This window comes from Perognathus longimembris, chromosome 23, assembly GCF_023159225.1.
Source record: "Perognathus longimembris pacificus isolate PPM17 chromosome 23, ASM2315922v1, whole genome shotgun sequence".
In the NCBI taxonomy this organism is placed as follows: Eukaryota; Metazoa; Chordata; class Mammalia; order Rodentia; family Heteromyidae; genus Perognathus; species Perognathus longimembris.
In genome coordinates, this window is record NC_063183.1 from 6,694,940 (window position 1) to 6,713,000 (window position 18,061).

Here is an 18,061-nt window from a genome sequence, read left to right on the forward strand (position 1 = left end):
CCACCGATCCCCCCCGGACTGTATTTCAGCCCTTGAATGTTTGAAGAACAGCTATGTTGAGAACATAGCTGTTTTCAAACTACAAAGACAAACTAGGTGACTCTATGCCTATCATATTTTATCTTGAACAATACTGTAAGGAACAGTAATGTTGAATCATAGGGTGACAGCCACACAGCACGTGGAGGCTAAGTTGGTTTGGAATTCAGGTCTGCCAATTCAGGAAAGGATATGTGGTGAAATAAAAATAGCACTCAATTCCCTTTCTTTGAACTAAGGGGTTCAGAGAGGCAGCTATTTGTTCAGTTTTGAGTCAGCACCAGTCTTAGTCCCACCTGTATGTTTTTATTCCTCCAAGTATCCTCAAAAGTAGGGTGCCAATATCTAAATAGATCAGGAAGGCCACCCTTTCGATTATTGACTCAGTGAAGCATTGCAATAGAAATTAGACTGAAGCCCTGAAGCCAGGCACAGGCTTTTCACATCTAATAATTTTCACATCTACTCTGAGACAACATCTCCAATCAGCAAAAAAGCCAGACTGGGGGTGTGGTTCAAGTGGCTCACCAGCTATGAGCAAGAAAGCTAAGTGATCTTGAAGCCTGGAGTTCAAGTCATGGTATTTAGGGGGCGGGGGGGGGGGGGGAGAAGAGAAAGGTGCTGGGAATATGGCCTAGTGGCAAGAGTGCTTGCCTCATATACATGAAGCTCTGGGTTCAATTCCCCAGCACCACATATATAGAAAATGGCCAGAAGTGGCGCTGTGGTTCAAGTGGCAGAGTGCTAGCCTTGAGCAAAAAGAAGCCAGGGACGGGACCATGCTCAGGCCCTGAGTCCAAGGCTCAGGACTGGCAAAAAAAAAAAAAAAAAAAAAAGACTGTATGCCTTGATGTCAACTCTAATCACAAATAATTTACTCTTAAAGAAAGCTCCCCAGGGCTGGAAGGGCTGGGAACATGGCCTAGTATAGTCCTAGGTATAGTCCTTGCCTAGCATGCGTGAAGCCCTGGGTTTGATTCCTTGATACCATATAAAGAGAAAAAGGCTGGAAGTGGTACTCTGGCTCAAGTGGTAGAGTGCTAGCCTTGAGCAAAAAGAACTCAAGGACCATGCTCAAGCCCTGAGTTAAAGCCACAGGACTTGGGGGGGGGGGGGGGCGGAGTTCCTTAGCATTGTATTGTTTTGGCCCAAGAACTCATCTTTATTCAACAGTTGCAAAATCCAGAGACCAAGGAGGGAAAAAGAAGACGTGCTAACCTTTCTCTCAAACAATAGAGAAACCAGTCCTGACATGTCCATTTAATACTACTGTGTATTCTGTGCAGAGTAAGCAGCGGGCAGAAGGGTTTCCTACCTGAGGCCATTATCCCTATAGTCACCCCCAAGTCTCCTGGGGTGAGCTACTTCTGTGGGATGGGCTCACAATGAGTCCTCTATTGGGAGAAATCCAGGATGGGTGTGGTCTTTGTCCTTAGGCTGGCATCTAGGTGACCTAATTTCTGAGGCTAGAAAACAGAGTCCTCAAAGGGATATGTTCTCCAGAGAGAAAAGCCAGTTAACCTTAAAATAAGGAGCTTTGTGAGTGAAAGCCAAATACAGACTCAGTTTTTAAAAATATAAAACCAGGTTTTAGTCCTGAGTTTTAGTACTCTTAGCAGTTTACGAATACAATTAGTCTGATTATATATGGCTTTACCATTATCAGAGCAGTTGAACTAAGCCCTGCTTCCTCCATGCTTCCTGAACAGAACTTTTTCCTGAAATGTTTACTGCCTCATCTCCCTAATTTATAATCCTGACTTTTCCTTTCCAGAGAAAACCGATCAACTTGGGTAAGCTCTGTCACCCACACTCCTGGAATATAACTGGGGAGTGTTCTGGAAACGCTGGGGCAGCCTGTGGCTCTCAGGCACTCCCCACCAGAGCCATGAACACACTAATATGCCTTCAGTGCATGTGCTTGCAGTTTTGGCCACACTGGCTGCAAGGGAAGGACCAGTGGTCAGCATGAACAGAGTGGACATGAGCAGCAGGGAGGAGTAGGTGACGTAGAGGCCAGTGTGCAGGCCCTGAGTTCAAGCCCTAGGAATGGACAAGAAAAATTTATTTAGAAGGTCTGATGAGGACCCAGGGGCGGGCGCGCCGCTGCATCCCCATCCTCTGCGTCACCTGGCACAGCGTGAGCGGTGGGCGGGCGAGTGAGCAGGCGGGCGCAGTTCCGAGGCCTGGCCATGGCCAGCACCACGGGCTCCACCCTGCTGCAGCCCCTCAGCAACGCTGTGCAGCTGCCCATCGACCAGATGCTGTTTTGTGTTTGCTTTGGGATATCTCACCATGTGCCAAATTACTAGAGTCTACATCTTTGATTATGGACAATATTCTGCTGACTTTTCAGGCCCCATGATGATTATTACCCAGAAGATCACTAGTTTGGCTTATGAAGTTCATGATGGAATGGTTCGAAAAGATGAAGAACTGACTCCATCACAGAGGGGTTTAGCTGCAAGGCGCATGCCCAGCCTTCTGGAGTATATAAGTTACACCTGCAACTTCATGGGCATCCTGGCAGGCCCACTGTGCGCTTACAAAGACTACATTACTTTCATTGAAGGCAAGCCATTCCACATGCCACAATCAGGTGAAAATGGAAAAGAAGAGGTGCAGCATGAAAGAACAGAGCCCTCTCCAAATCCGGCAGTTGTTCAGAAGCTCATAGTCTGTGGACTTTCTTTATTATTTCACTTGACCAACTCCAACTTGTTACCCGTGGAGTACAACATTGATGAGCATTTTCAAGCCACAGCTTCATGGCCAACCAAAGTTACCTATCTATATGTCTCTCTTTTGGCTACCAGACCTAAGTACTATTTCGCATGGACTTTAGCTGATGCCATTAATAATGCTGCAGGTTTTGGTTTCAGAGGCTATGACAGAAATGGAGAGGCTCGTTGGGTTCTAGTTTTCAATTTTGAGAATTCAGCAAATAGAGATGTCAACAAGTTTCAAGATGTTTCTTGATAATTGGAATGTCCAGACAGCTCTTTGGCTTAAAAGGGTGTGTTATGAAAGGGCATCCCTCAGTCCAACCATCCCGACATTCATTCTCTCTGCTATTTGGCATGGGATATATCCAGGATACTATCTCACTTTTCTAACAGGGGTGTTAATGACATTATCAGCGCAAGCTATGAGAAATAACTTCAGACATTATTTCATCGAACCACCACAACTTAAATTATTTTATGATGTCATAATGTGGGTAGTAACACAAAGAGCAATAAGTTACACAGTTGTGCCATTTGTCCCTCTTTCTATAAAACCATCATTTATGTTTTACAGCTCCTGGTGTTACTGCCTTCACATTTGTGGCATCCTGGTATTATTGTTGTTTCCAGTGAAAAAAACTCAGAGGAGAGAATGCACATGAAAAAGCTCAGCTCTCACGATCCAAAAAATTTGATGAAAGAGAAAATTCTTTGGGACAGAACAGTTTTTCCACAACAAACAACATTTGTAATGAAGACATAGCCTCTAGACCTCCGTCCCTGAAGCAGTGACAGGGAATGCGCCCTGGGGACCATTTTCCCAATGTGGACAGAAACCAACCTTAGCACCTTTCCAGGGGGGTTGTATTTGTTTGAAAAGAGGTTACCTGGGGGAAATGGGACTGTGATAGATAGGGAGGTTCCTGTATACCAGATTGGATATGGAATGAAATAACCCCACCCATGCCGGGTCCCTCTGGGCCACGCCTTATATAAAAATATTTCCATATTTCAGTGGGGCACTCCGACCTCAGCATATGTCCTTAAGGTCATATGTGTGCCCTGTTGCTGAATGTATGCTGCATATCCCAAGGCACTGAAGAGGTGGAAAAGAATCGTGTCAGTATGGATGTTGGAGAGATTAACTTTTCCAAATGAATGTCTTGCCTTAAACCTTCTATTTCCTAAAATAATTGTTCCTACATGGTATTTTCAAGTGTAATATTGTGAAAAGATTATCTCAGTTTTGATGTTGTGTGCTGTAAAGGAATCTAGGAGGAATTTTAAACAAATATTGAAGATAGTGGATACTTTAAAAATGCAATAAACATCTCAGTATTTGAAGGGTTTTCTTAAAGTATCTTAAGTGACTATAATACATAATAATAATGGATGCCAAATTATAGGCAGCTTGTTTTGCTGGACAGCTTAATTACCTTGTGTCAGAGTGCCCTTCCAAGAGGAATTTCTTCAACATAATTAAAGGTTGGCAGTGTGATATTTTAAGCTTATTTTCTTAAAAATAAGGAAGAGAGATGAGGCCAGAAGGTTCTAGTGAGGAAACATTGTTGTGGCCTAGAGGCAAAGGCGTCACGACCCTCCTGTATCAGAATTCTATATGAGACATAAAAGCCGAGTAACCTGATAACACATGGGATTTATAGATGAAGTTTATCAGGCATAACTTACGTAGAATTAGAGGAGATTATGAGAGTAACAGTGGTAGATGACTTGAAGGTTTGAAGGAATCTCTAGTGTTACTATCTGCCTAATCAATTTCTTCTCCTTATCACTTTAGTTTCCTATTTGGGAAAGTTTTAGGGAAATGAAAATTTAGTCAATGAGCCCGAATGACTTTTTTTTCTTTTAGAATAATACAGTTTCCAAACTCTTTACTTTTACATTAAAATTGTTTTGTTAATAATAATAAAAAAAGGTCTGATGAATTGTTCTCTGTCACTTTATTTTTTTTTTTTTGCGGGGGGGCGGTGTCAGTCCTGGGGCTTGAACTTAGGACCTGAGCACTGTCCCTGACTTCTTTTTGCTCAAGGCTAGCATTCTACCACTTGAGCCACAGCGCCACTTCTGGCTTTTTCTGTGTATGTGGTGCTGAGGAATTGAACCCAGGGCTTCATGCATGCTAATCAAGCACTCTACCAGTAGGCCACATTCCCAGCCCTGCCACTTCATTTTATCATACCTCAATTCCTTGACTTTCCAGGACACTGGAAGTTTAGTTTGCATTAAACTAGGGTTGTCCAGTATGAGTGACTGGTTCAACATAGTTTTTCTCTTGGGCCGTTTTGCAGTGAGGTAAGAATCTAGTTCAGGTGGAGAGAGGCTTTTGGTTGGGGGCAGGATGAGAACTGGGTTTGCAATAATGTACCTGCTCCCTTTCCCTGCCCGTTGACAGCTACTGGCTCTCACCTTCTGGATCCTAGGTGTATGGAGTCCAGATTTCCCACCTCTACTTCCACTCGAGATAAAGGCAGATTTGGGGCCTGAAAGTCCTTCAAAGGGGGAAAACATCGAGCTTAGCTCTGAAGACCCAAGGGGAAGGGAGGATTCGAGTCTGCTTCCTCGGTGACCCACTGCCAAACCCCTGGCGTCTGGGAACACAAATCTTCACACAGATTACTGGAGAACCTGGCCTTCACCCAGCGCTCGGAGGGCCCTAGGCCACCGGCATCCCATCCCGGTACCGGGAAGGGCTTCTGCAGCCCCGCCCCCTCAAAGTCTTGCCCTTAACCAACATGGCACCTCTCTGGCGTCAACATCCCTCGCCTTGCCCCCTGCCCTTAGGTTTCCTAGGGGAGACTCAGAAGGGAGGTTGGCTCCCACAATTCAACCGACGGCGAGATGACGGGCGTTAATTGGACAGAGCCTCGGAAGAAGGAGCGCTGTGATTGGCCGTTCTGAGCGGTCGGTTTAAAAGGCTGAGGATGTAGGTGCAACTGGCCAGGGAGCGGCGGGAGCGGAGGGGATGCCAGGGCTTTGCAGACTGGGATAAAGGCTGACGGATTCACTCGGCTCCCTTCTTCCATGAGACTTCTTACAGTCCCAGGTGGCTAGGCCTTCCTAGTGAGTAAATTGAATAGGGCACTGTCACCTGACTTCCAGTGATCCTTGGGATGGGTATATAATATATATATATACACACATACACACACATATATGTATATAATATACACATACATAACACATATGTGCAACTCACATTTCATTGATTAAAATATTTGTGTAATGGAAGTGTCTATGTTTTTATTCAGACATTGTATTCTGCTCTGAAATCGGTCATTGGGAAGGGGTGACTGATCAAGAGGCACTCACTAGATGCATAAATGATGTTAAATGGTAACTCCTAAGCCAGGCGCAGGTGGCTCATGCCTGTAATCCTGCTTGGGAGACTGAGATCTGAAAATCACAATTTGAAGCCCGCCCTGGCAGGAAAAGTTCGTGAGGCTCTTACCTTTGGATAACCAGCAAAAGGTGTGTGGTTCAGGTGGTAGAGCACCAACCTTGAATAAAAAAGCTAATGAAGAGAGAGACCCTAAGTTCAAGCCCTACTATCAGCACACATACACACACACACACACACACACACACACACACACAGAGCAAGTAGAATAATGCAAATTCTTAGTTTGACATGTTAATTCCTTTGATATAATCTACAGAATTACAGTTTGTACAAATGTGGAGATGGAAATATTTGCTACTTGTCTTTTTTTTTTTTTTTTTTTTTTTGTCAGTCCTGGACCTTGGACTCAGGGCCTGAGCACTGTCCCTGGCTTCTTTTTGCTCAAGGCTAGCACTCTGCCACTTGAGCCACAGCGCCCCTTCTGGCCATTTTCCATATATGTGGCGCTGGGGAATCGAACCGAGAGCTTCATGTGTAGGAGGCAAGCACTCTTGCCACTAGACCATATTCCCAGCCGCTACTTGTCTTTTAATTTTTTGAAGATGGTTCCAGGGCTTTATACACATGCTAGGTTTATACACATGCTAGGCAAATACTGGTGAGCCCTCTACCTTTTTTTATTTATTTTTGCCAGTCCTGGGGCTTGCACTGAGGGCTTGAGCACTGTCCATGATTTCCTGTTGGTCAAGGCTAGCATTCTACCACTTGAGCCACAGTGCCACTTCCGGCCTTATCTGTGGTGCTGAGAAATCGAACCCAGGGCTTCATGCATGCTAGCAAGCACTATATGGCTAAGCCATATTCCAAGCCCCCCCCCCTTTTTTTTTTTTTTTGGCCAGTCCTGGGCCTTGGACTCAGGGCGTGAGCACTGTCCCTGGCTTCTTCCCGCTCAAGGCTAGCACTCCGCCACTTGAGCCACAGCGCCGCTTCTGGCCGTTTTCTGTATATGTGGTGCTGGGGAATCGAACCTAGGGCCTCGTGTATCCGAGGCAGGCACTCTTGCCACTAGGCTATATCCCCAGCCCCCCCCCCCCTTTTTTGTTCTTGCAGTACTTGTGGTCTTAGTGAACTAGGAAGTACTCACTGTTAAGGATATCTTGGAGACCTAAGAAATACTGGGGGACTAGGAATGTGGCCTAGTTTGTGGCCTTGAGCCAAAAGAAACTCAGGGACAGTGCTCAGGCCCTGTATTCAAGTCCCAGGACTGGCAAAAAATAATACTGGAGGAACTAAGGCTGGAGATCAGGAAAAGAACAGTGGCCCTTTAACAGAATGATATGATGACTGATGGGAGATAAACCTAGATAAGCAAGGGGCTAGGAATATGGCCTAGTGGCAAGAGTGCTTGCCTCCCATACATGAAGCCCTGGGTTTGGTTCTCCAGCACCACATATATAGAAAACATCCAGAAGTGGCGCTGTGGCTCAAGCAGTAGAGTGCTAACCTTGAGCAAAAAGAAGCCAGGGACAGTGCTCAGGCCCTGAGTCCAAGGCCCAGGCTGGCACAAAACAAAACAAGCAAAAAACCCTAAAGCTGTGTATGGGTCCTTTTGCTTGCAAGAAGAGGAAAATAAATTTAAACTATCTTAAACAGAAAGATTTTGCTGAAAGGATGTTGCGCTTTCACTGATAACTGGATGTGGGTTGTGTCTGGGACGGGCCCTGACTGGGTGACATAGGGAGCCTAGGAAATGAATCTCATCTTTGTTCTCCACAGACCACAGGATAGAAATTGGTTACCAGGTGTTGTGAAGTACAGTCCATGCCCAGAGGAAGTTACAAAATTCCTACATAAGGAGTTCTGTGGACTAGTCTGGTGGTATCTGGTAAATTCCAACACAGAAGGCTAATTCAAAAGGTATTGGTTTACATCCCAGTAGGTCTATGTTAGGACAGGGCGTTTCCCTAATCTGAAGGGCTGGAATCTCAGTCAAGGAAACTAGATTTACATTTTATAAGTAGTACTTTACACAGGAAACCGAATTCATTCATCAGACATTTTAATGACACCCAATGTGGATTACCCCTTCAGGGAAAGCAGCTATCATCCAAGTCGAAACAAAACAGTTCCAATGGCAACCTGCTGAACACCTGAACAGAGGCCATTACAAAAGGCCATGTTCTCTAGCTGGTCTCCCTCTCTGAGGCGGAGAGCAGGATTGCTGCAGCAGAAGCAAATGAGAGTAGAAGGATGAACCATTCCAGCTGGTGGGAATTCCAGGTTGGTGCAGCTGCCCAAGATAAAGGGGTAGGCTTTGTTCACATTGAATCATAAAGCTTTGTTGAGGAGGCATATCACAGAATGAGATTGCTGGAGGTCAAGGAGGGAGGGGAGGGAGACCCTATCTCTCTACCCTTCCTGAATGACCTCACTTTATGGAGGAAAATAAAATGCTGACTGAGGCCTCATGGGAGGTTCTGTTCTCATTCTCACTTGATAAGTATCAGGAAAGACTAAGACCCATTTGTCAAGAATTTTCCAGCCACTAGCTACCTGGAATTCATCCAAGTTCACCAGATGTAGTAAGGCAATCCCATTATTACCTCTAGACCACAGGTCCCCTACTTTTCCAGAACACCAAACTTCTCCCAGAGTTTCCTGTGCTTATGTCTCGTACCCAACATGAGCCAGTTTTCCACAAACAAGGTAGAGAAGATTTAGCTTTATCACATTTTAAAAGTCAGGGCCATTAGATGTCTGTGAGTCCCCCTGGTCCAGTGCAGTTGTCCCCAAACCAGTGCAGCCTGGAGCTGCTAAAGCCAGTGCAGACCAAGGAGGTACATAGTACACAGGGTGTGCTGTCTTTCTACTTTTATATGATATTAAAGCAACATTAAAAAACAAGGCCTATTCAGAGGCAAATGAAGCATGGAACTGAAACCATCTGTGTGTGTGTGTGTGTGTGTGTGTGTGTGTGTGTGTGTACCAAACCAGTCAGTCCTGAGGCTTGAACTCAGAACCTGGACACTGTCCCTGAGCTTTTGTACTCAAGGCTAGTGCTCTACTTGAGCCACAGCTCTATTTCCGGTTTTACTGGTGGTTAGTTGGAGATAAAGAGTCTTAAAGGCTTTCCTTTCCAGTCTGGCTTCAAACCATAATCCTCAGATCTCAGCCTCCTGAGTAGCTAGGATTACAGGCATGAGCCACCAGCACCCAGTTTGAAACCATCTTTACAGAGTGATTAACGTAGCATAGTGACACAAGCCTGCAGTCCCAGCTATCCAGGAGGCTGAGGCAGGAGGATAGATTGAGTTCAGGAGTTAAGAGACCATCCAAGGTAACCCAGTACAACTCCATTCCCCAAAAGAAAAAGACTGAATTATTGCAATTTAACCTGGAAACCTAGGAGCAAAGTAGTTGTGATTATTTTAAGAGCTGCCATGTAGATGGAAGTATTAAACATCAGATAGGCCAGGTGTACAGAGCAGAACATGGTACTTGACCTTCTAAAGATCAGCACTATCCCACAGTGAAATGACCTGCCTTGTGAGGTAGTGAGCTCCCTGTTAAAAGAAGGTGTACGTACAAGCAAGCAATAGATCACTTGGCAGGAGTATTATAGAAAGTGGGCTAGACCAAGTTTTTCAGTTTAGTATGGAGACAGTAGGGGCAGGTTCCACTCCTGACTGCATGCAAGGGGTCAGATAGTAACTGTATGCAAACTAGAAAAGCAGCCCTAAAATAGATGGGGGGGGGGAGACTTTTAACCCAGGACCAGTCACGCAAATTACTTCAGAAATGAACCCATGAACCCAATAATGTCCCATCTCCTAGTGGGACTGTTGTAGGTTTGGTAAGGCAGCCGGTGGGGTGGAATAGACTACAGTTCAGATGTGTGGGCCAGGAGACCTGGGTTTTAGTTCCGACTCTGTCCAGTATGGCCTAGAGTTCTGCCTGCCTTTCCCTGTACTCCTCTGTGAAAATGAAGTGAGCGAGCCGATCCTTTCCATCCTAAAGGGCGCTGCCTTTCTGGCTGGGGCCCCCCACGGCAGATTTGGGACTCCGGTTTGGAACCTTGGGGCTACACTTGTGAACGGCCAGAGACCACCTCTGGCGGAAGCACCGCCCGCACTGGAGGCAGGGGAAAGGCTTCTCCCCGGTGTGCAGCAGCTGGTGCTGGGCCAGGTGGCTCCACTGGGCGAAGCGCTTGGCGCACAGGTCGCAGGCGTAGGGCCGCTCGCCCGAGTGCACGCGCCGGTGGCTGGACAGCAGCGAGGGGTAGGCGAAGCGGCGGCCGCAGTCCTCGCAGGCGTGCAGCTTCTCCTCTGTGTGCGTGCTGCGGTGGATGGCCAGGGAGCCGCTGCGGCGGAAGGCGCGGCCGCAGTCCGGGCAGGGGTAGGGCTTCTCCCCGGTGTGCAGGAGCTGGTGCTGCAGCAGCGTGCTGCGCTGCGAGAAGCGCGCCTGGCAGTGCTCGCAGGCGTAGGGCCGCTCGCCCGAGTGCACGCGCCGGTGGCTGACCAGGCGCGAGGACGAGGAGAAGCGGCGCTCGCAGTCCGGGCACGGGTAGGGCTTCTCGCCCGTGTGGATGCGCTGGTGGATGACCAGGGCCGTGCGCTGGCGGAAGCGGCGGCTGCACTCCGCGCAGGTGTAGGGCTTCTCACCCGTGTGCGTGCGCTGGTGGATGGCTAAAAGGGACGGGTAGGCAAAGCGGCGGCCGCAGCTGGGGCACGGGTGCGGCTTCTCGCCCGTGTGCGTGGTCCGGTGGTTGGCCAGGGAGCGGCTCCTGCGGAAGCAGCGGCCACAGTCAGGGCAGTGGTAGGGTTTCTCCCCGGTATGGATGACCTGGTGTTGGGAGAGGTTTTTCCGCTGGGAGAAACGTTTGCCACACTGGTCACAAACGTAGGGGCATTCACCAGAGTGAGCCCGCCGGTGACTGACCAGCAGGGATGGGTAGGAAAAGCGGCGCCCACAATCGGGGCAAGGGTACGGCTTCTTCAAGTTCTGGGCACACTTGTGGCTCTCCAGGGCGTGGTTATCCGGGAAAGTGCAGCCACAGTCAGGACAAATGGGGCCCCCAGAAGTCTGCCTGGGGATCAGTCGAGGTTTGCTGGGCCTCCGCCCTCGTTTCCCCTTCCGGGGTGCCTCCTTAGGAGGGAATGCTTCCTTCTCCCCATTCTTCCTTCTGGTTTCTATAGGGACATAAAGAAAAGTTAGTTTTAACAAATACCTGACTTCTACTGCATATTACAATGTTACAGGCTAGAAAACCCACACACTCAACCTGTCTTCAAATGTTACTGCCAGAAACAGCTAAGTGTGAGACACTATTATGGAAATGAGGAGGGTACTGAGCCAGCTCAGAGGAGATAAACAACATTCTTTGTGTGGATGTAGCTCAGTGTTTATGAAGACATAGGAACAGGAACAGAAGGAAATCATAATTCCACCATCCTCCCCATTTACCCCGTAGAAACCATGCTTACTTTCTTCTGTTTTTTTGATGCAACACAAATACACTGTTCCTACATCTTCTTACATGGAAGATAGCATGTATACACTTTATACATATTTTACTGCACTTTCATTATTTCTGCTTATACACTAAAGGTCTTTTTATGTCAGCACATGTACTTATTTTGGAGTTGTAAAAAATTTACATTAGAGCTGGGAATATGCCCAGTGGTAGAGTGCTTGCCTTGCAAACATGAAGCCCTGGGTTCGATTCCCCAGCACCACATATATAGGAAAAACCAGACGTAGGAAAAACGTAGCTCAAGTGGTAGAGTGCTGGCCTTAAGCAAAAAGAAGCCAGAGACAGTGCTCAGGCCCTGAGTTCAAGCCCCAGGACTGGCAAAAAAAAAAAAAAACACACACACACAAAAAAAAACAATTTACCACATTAGACAAATGCTCTACATGCTCTACTACTGAGCTCCAACTTCACTCCAACTTTATTTTTACAGTGCTGGAGTTTGGACTCAGGGCCTTACCCTTAAGTGTTCTGTCAGTTGAACTAGACCTGCAGTCTTCTTTTGCTTTAGTTTGTTTTTAATGGGGTTTCATACTTTTTCCCACCAGCCTCAGACCAAGATGATCCTGCTTCTGCCTCCCAGGTAGCTAGGATTAGAGGCCTGATCTCTTTTTTTCTTTTTGTCTTTAAGACTTGAGTTGCACTATGTAGTCCCAGGCTGGATCCTCCTGCTTCAGCCTCCCCAGTGCCTTAGTACACAGTGTGTGTATCCTACCTGTAAAATGAAGTGCCATGCCAGTGTTAGAAAGCCTGAAATGGGACAGGTGCCAGTGGCTCACACTTATAATCCTAGCTACTCGGGAGGTTGAAATCTGAGGTTCACTGTTGGAAGCCAGCCCAAACAGATGAATCCTTGGTGCTCTTATTCTCCAGTTAACCAGCAGAAAGTTGGAACTGGAGGCATAATTCAAGTAGTGGAGCACCAGCTAAGTGAAAAAGCCAATTGGAAGCAGAAAGCCCTGAATTCAATCCTTAGTATGGCACAATAAATATGTAGTGTAATATATACAAATTGCATGTTATTTGTGTACTTAGGTAGTAATATATATCGTATTGTGTAAAATTATTAGATCTGAACCTTTGAGATATCCCTGACATTAGAAAACCTGGCAGAGAAAGTACAGCCCACAGTCGCATCTGCTTCTGTGATGGAAGCCTTGCTTGATTCTATTAAGGTGCTGCTGCCATAATAGCAAAAGAAGACTGATGCCTCCGAGCACCCTTCAACCCAAGACCAGAAACAGAAATTTAGGGTCTCTCAACCAGGACACAAATTCAAAAGAGGCTAGAACAGGGGTTTGGGGAAGGAGACAGGAGAGGAAGCTATCTCTTCACTAGTTCATTTATACAGTGGAGTATTGCAGGTGGTTAGTTTTGCAGACTGACGTGGGAATCTGCACGTGGATCGACCCTACACCGCCAGGAACAATATCTGAAATGGGCAGGGTGGCCCTGGCCAGACCGAACTCTGGCCTGAGTTAGATCGTTCACGGAGAGCTGCAGGCTCTCCAGGGGCTTTTCTTTTGTTTTCCACTCACTTCTCTGGACTGTTACCCCTTTCCGGTACTCCTGTGGATCTAGAGCAGCCGGTTCCCAATTCTCGGTATTTCGCTCCAACCAGGAGATGAGGGATGGCTTGGGACCTGCACACCCTGGGGAAGGAGAACTAGTCAGAGGGCGGGCCTCGAGATCACCCTGGGTAGACGACACCCACAGACAAGTGCACCTGCCGAGCCCCTGCCCCTCCCCTAACCACCAGACCGCGGCCTGGCCGTCCCGGCCCCCCTCCACCCCCCGCCCTCCGGCTCCTCGTCCCCGCGGGCCCGCGGAAGCGGATTGGGCCGGGCCTCACCGAGCGCGCCCAGGAGGCCGTAAGTCTCGCGCATCACGTCCCGGTACAGGGCCCTCTGCGTGGGCCGCAGACACCCCCACTCCTCGGGGGAGAAGTACACGGCCACGTCCGCGAACTTCAAGGCCCTCGGCCTCCTTCCCCTTCTCCGACTAGGCCCGGTCTCTCCTGGCCCCCGCGCGGGGAGCGGAGCCGACGGCGGGGCCATCGGATCCGAGAAGCTGGCCCCACGGCCAGCCCCGTCCCGGCCTCGGCCCTCGGGCGCGGAGGACCCCGAGTTTCGGGAGCCTCGGCCGGACTGGGGCTGAACGTGGCGGGAGAAGCCCGGAGGGAGTCGGAGCCGCCCGCCCGCGGGGCTAACGGAAACCTGTCGTTGTTATTCAGGAAACTTGGCCGAACTTGGGGGAAAGGCACCGGAAGATGCCTTCAGGGAAAATGGCGGCGCTGCTACTGCACCGCCTTTGCCTGGAACACCGGCTGCTTCCAGCTATCGATTTTATTGACCAGAGCGCCATGCCGGCTTCCTAACCTCTTTGCCCCAAAGTGAAATGGCGCTGCTGGCGTTCTGACGCCCGCTGTCCCCCCGCCCTCTCCATTGCAGTCATCTATTGGGCAAAGGCTGAGCATCGAGCGTTCTGATTGGCTGGTGGCCACAGCGGCCGGTTTGAACGAAGCCAGCGGACGCGTCAGGGCCGGAAGCCGGACCCTCGGTGTCGGGAGACTGCGGCGAGATCCCGACTCCCCGCTGTTTTCCATAGCTCCCTTGCAGATTGGTAGCTGGAGTTTTTAGTGCGAAAGGCCCCAACTCTGTGCGAGTGCCAAACCGACTACACTCGGCCACTGGTTCCCTAAGTGAACCCAAGAAAGATTGAATCTATGCGGCCGGCGAGGGAAAATCGAAGGAGTGAACCTCCTCTCCCCTCCCCACACACCTTCCAGGGACCTTTTTTTTTTTTTTTTTTTTGGCCAGTCCTGGGCCTTGAACTCAGGGCCTGAGCACTGTCCCTGGCTTCTCTTTGCTCAAGGCTAGCACTCTACCACTTTAGCCACAGCGCCACTTCTGGCCATTTTCTATATATGTGGTGCTGGGGAATCGAACCCAGGGCTTCAAGTATACGAGGCAACTAGGCCATATCCTCAACCCCGCTTACAGGGACTTTTAAGTCCTTTTTTTGTTTGTTTTATTTTTGGTGCCAATCCTGGGGCTTGAACTCGGGGCCGTGGCGCTGTCCCTGAGCAATTTTACTCAAGGCAGGAGCTCCATCACTAGGGCCACAGCTCCACTCCGGCATTTTGGAGTTTATTGGAGCTAAGAGTCTCATGGACTCTCCTGCCTGGGCTGGCTTTGAACTGCGATCTCAGCCTCCTGAGTAGCTAGGATTACAGGCAGGAGCCAGGCATCTTTTAAGTTCTTTTTAAAATGTTCTTTAACTGGTTTTGGTACCCTGGGTATTTTATATAGGTTTGGAACTAGGGAAAGAAAAGGGAACATCAAAATGGAGAGACAAAAAGACAATATGCTATAAACCAACTGTACAACTCGGAGGAGTGGGGGAGGGAAGTGGGGAGGGGGAAAGGTGGGAGAAAAATGAGGGAGGGTAGCAAGTTGGATAAGAAATGTACTTATTGCCTTATGTATGAAACTATAATCCCTCTGCACATCACGTTGACAAATTAATTTGGAAACAATTCATTATTATAAAAAGTGATGTACAGAGCTGGGATGTAGCTCAGGGGCAAAGCGCTTTCCTAGCAAGTTCAACATCCTGGGTTCGATCCCCAGTACCAAAAAAGAAAAGACAAAAAAAAAAAAAAAAAGTGGCACTGTGGCTCAAGTGGCAGAGTGCTAGCCTTGAGCGGGAAGAAGCCAGGGACAGTGCTCAGGCCCTGAGTCCAAGGCCCAGGACTGGCCAAAAAATAAAATAAAATAAAAAATATAAAAGAGATGTACAGAGGAGTTAGTTACGTAAGTCAGGTATATTTTAAGTTTTAAAGGGAAACCAAGAAGGGGTCTGAAGTATGCACAGCAGATAATCTTGGTTAGGCTAGTGGTCTCTCTTCTGTTTCTGCAGAAGGTCTAGGAAAAGTTATTACGGCTGTCATTACTTGAAAGGAGCAATCTGGTTCCAATGAAATGACTGCTCCTGCTCCTGGGTGCAGTCTTACCATTATATGTAATTGTGGGTTTGTTTTGAGAATCCCCTTGCTGTAGCCTCTGGTAGTTTCTCTCTCTCCTTATAAAGTTATTTATTGGATCACCCTTGTCCTTCCTGGAATCTAAGGCAATTGCAGTACACAGAAACTTAAGAGGAAAAATTTAAACGGCACAAATAGAATCAGAGAAGGACAAAGTAGAGTTAGTAACTGCTAGTGATCAGTGTCCTCCTTTGAACTTAGCTTGTCTCTGAAAGAAGGAAGGATTTAAGCCTGAGTGAGCAGAAATCACCCTAGATTATTTTTTGTGACTTTCTTAGAGGAGCATTTGCTTTGGATGGTGTTTACTGTCCTTGTTGCCCTTTGGGGAAGAGATTTAACCTTAGTATTTTCTGGAAGCAAACACCATGCCCAACAAGGTGTTTCATCTTCTTTGTTTCCTTTTGTAAGCAGATGGTTATGATGGTTTACAGAAACAATCTCAAAGGGATTTTGTGAGTTTCAAGAATCATATAATACTCGTTAAGAGGAAGAACAGAAATTGAAACAAAGAGCCTTTATTTATTTATTTATACCTTTGTACAAGGCATCCATCCTTTGTATTATCTTGATTTGCTTCTTAACTCTCTTGAGGCTGGGAATATGGCCTAGTGGCAAGAGTGCTTGCCTCACATACACGAAGCCCTGGGTTCCTTCCATTCCTAAGCACCACATATATAGAAAACGGCCAGAAGTAGCTCTGTGGCTCAAGTGGCAGAGTGCTAGCCTTGAGCAAAAAGAAGCCAGGGACAGTGCTCAGGCCCTGAGTCCAAGGCCCAGGACTGGCAAAAAAAAAAAAAAAAAAAAAAAATCTCTTGAGTCCCCAGCCTGTGGCTCTTGCCTATAATCCTAGCTACTCTGGAGGCTAAGATTTCAGATCATGATACAAAGCCAGGTGGGGGAGAGAGGGCAGGGGCGGGGGAGTGGAGCTATGGCCCAAGTGGTAGAGCACTAGGCTTGAGCAAAAAAGCTAAGGAATAGCACCCAGTCTTTGCATTCAAACCCAGAATACACACAAATTTGAAGTCAAGCATATCAAGCAGGCTCTACTTTTGCCTGCTCTCTTTTTTCCTTAAACTGCACTGGCCTCTACCAGGTCCTGAATAACCTTTTATCTCTCAGCCTGTGGTGGTGGATCCTCCACCCAGAGGCTGAACCTAGTGCTCCTTGTCCTTTACACTAAACCACTTGCTCTTAACAAGGGTCGTGCTGCCCCCTAGAGGTTATTTTGTGAATTCACAGAAGCAGGTGATTGTTTTGTTTTGTTTTTTGCCTGTCCTGGAGCTTGAACTCAGGGCCTGAGCACTGTCCCTGGCTTCTTTTTGCTCAAGGCTAGCACTCTACCACTTGAGCCACAGAACCACTTCTGGCTTTTTCTGTTTATGTGGTACTGAGAAATCGAACCCAGGGCTTCATGCATGTAAGTCAAGCATGCTACTGCTAAACCATAGTCCCAGCCCAGTAGGTGTTTTTGATTAAGGCATCGAGGGACCTACTGGTATTTGTGCAAGAATCCAGGCATATTAGTTGTCCAACACAGTAACAGTCCTTCCTGCTTAATATAAAAATGTTCTCCATCATTTTCAGAACACTTTTGGACATTTTTGTAGGTGAGAGCTGGCTTATAACAAAATCTAAATTTAATATTTCACTTTAAAACATATGGGCAGGTGCCAGTGGCTCACTCTTGTAAGTTCTAGGTACTCACGAGGCTGAGGTCTGAGGATTACAGGTCAAAGTTAGCCTGGACAGAAAAGTCTGTGAAACTCTTATCTCCAATTAACCACCAAAAAGCCAGAAGAGGAGCTGTGGCTCAAAGTGGTAGGGCACTGCCTTGGGCACAAAAGCTCAGTGACAACACCCATACCCTGACTTCAAGACCCAGGGCTGGCACCCCCCCCAAAAAAAAAAAAGTTTATACAGGTAAGGACTAAATTTCCAATGCCAACTTTATTTGAGACAAAAACACACTAATCAGTTTCCTAAAAGTGCTATTAGAAAACTCATTCTAGTGCTTTTGTTTCCATCCAAACACCAAAACTTCCCCCCCCCTTTTTTTTTCTGGTCATGGGGCTTTAACTTGGCCCAGACATGTCCCTGAGCTTTTTTATTCATGGCTAGAACTCTGTCACTTGTGCCACAGGTCCACTTCTAGCTTTTTGGTAGTTAATTGGAGATAAGAGTCTCACAGACTTTCTTTTCCAGGCTGACTTTGGACTGCAACCCTCAGATCTCAGCTGTCTGAATACTTAGGATTACAGGCATGAGCCACTGGCACCCCACATACATCTGCCAAGTCTTTATGTCCAAATGAGGTCACAGTTAGAGGAACTGATGGTGAGGAGAAGGACTTGAACATGTGT

At 47.5% G+C, this 18,061-nt stretch overlaps 2 protein-coding genes across 2 annotated transcripts; one reads left to right on the forward strand and one right to left on the reverse strand.

Moving 5' to 3' along the window:
• The first annotated feature begins 2,211 nt into the window (after positions 1–2,211).
• LOC125341194 (lysophospholipid acyltransferase 2-like) lies at positions 2,212–4,627 on the forward strand. The gene is given in 3 exon segments (XM_048333284.1): positions 2,212–2,967; positions 2,969–3,414; positions 3,416–4,627. Coding segments are annotated over 3 exon segments (1,221 nt in total). The 5' UTR covers positions 2,212–2,334; the 3' UTR covers positions 3,558–4,627.
• Positions 4,628–9,225: 4,598 nt separating this feature from the next.
• Positions 9,226–14,237, reverse strand: LOC125341193 (zinc finger protein 689). Its single transcript, XM_048333283.1, has 3 exons — positions 13,509–14,237; positions 13,195–13,308; positions 9,226–11,315 (listed from the first exon to the last, which is right to left on the reverse strand). The coding sequence occupies exons 1-3, from the start codon at positions 13,711–13,713 to the stop codon at positions 10,138–10,140; spliced, it is 1,497 nt and encodes a 498-aa protein (XP_048189240.1). The 5' UTR covers positions 13,714–14,237; the 3' UTR covers positions 9,226–10,137.
• Between the last annotated feature and the right edge of the window lie 3,824 nt (positions 14,238–18,061).

Coding starts and splice junctions, on each gene's coding strand:
- LOC125341193 (XM_048333283.1), bottom strand. CDS start 13,713: ATGGCCCCGCCGTCGGCTCCGCTCCCCGCGCGGGGGCCAGGAGAGACC. Junction 13,309..13,508: donor CGGCCTCCTGGGCGCGCTCG/GTGAGGCCCGGC, acceptor CTCCTTCCCCAG/GGTGTGCAGGTCCCAAGCCA. Junction 11,316..13,194: donor AGGGGTAACAGTCCAGAGAA/GTGAGTGGAAAA, acceptor ATGTCCCTATAG/AAACCAGAAGGAAGAATGGG.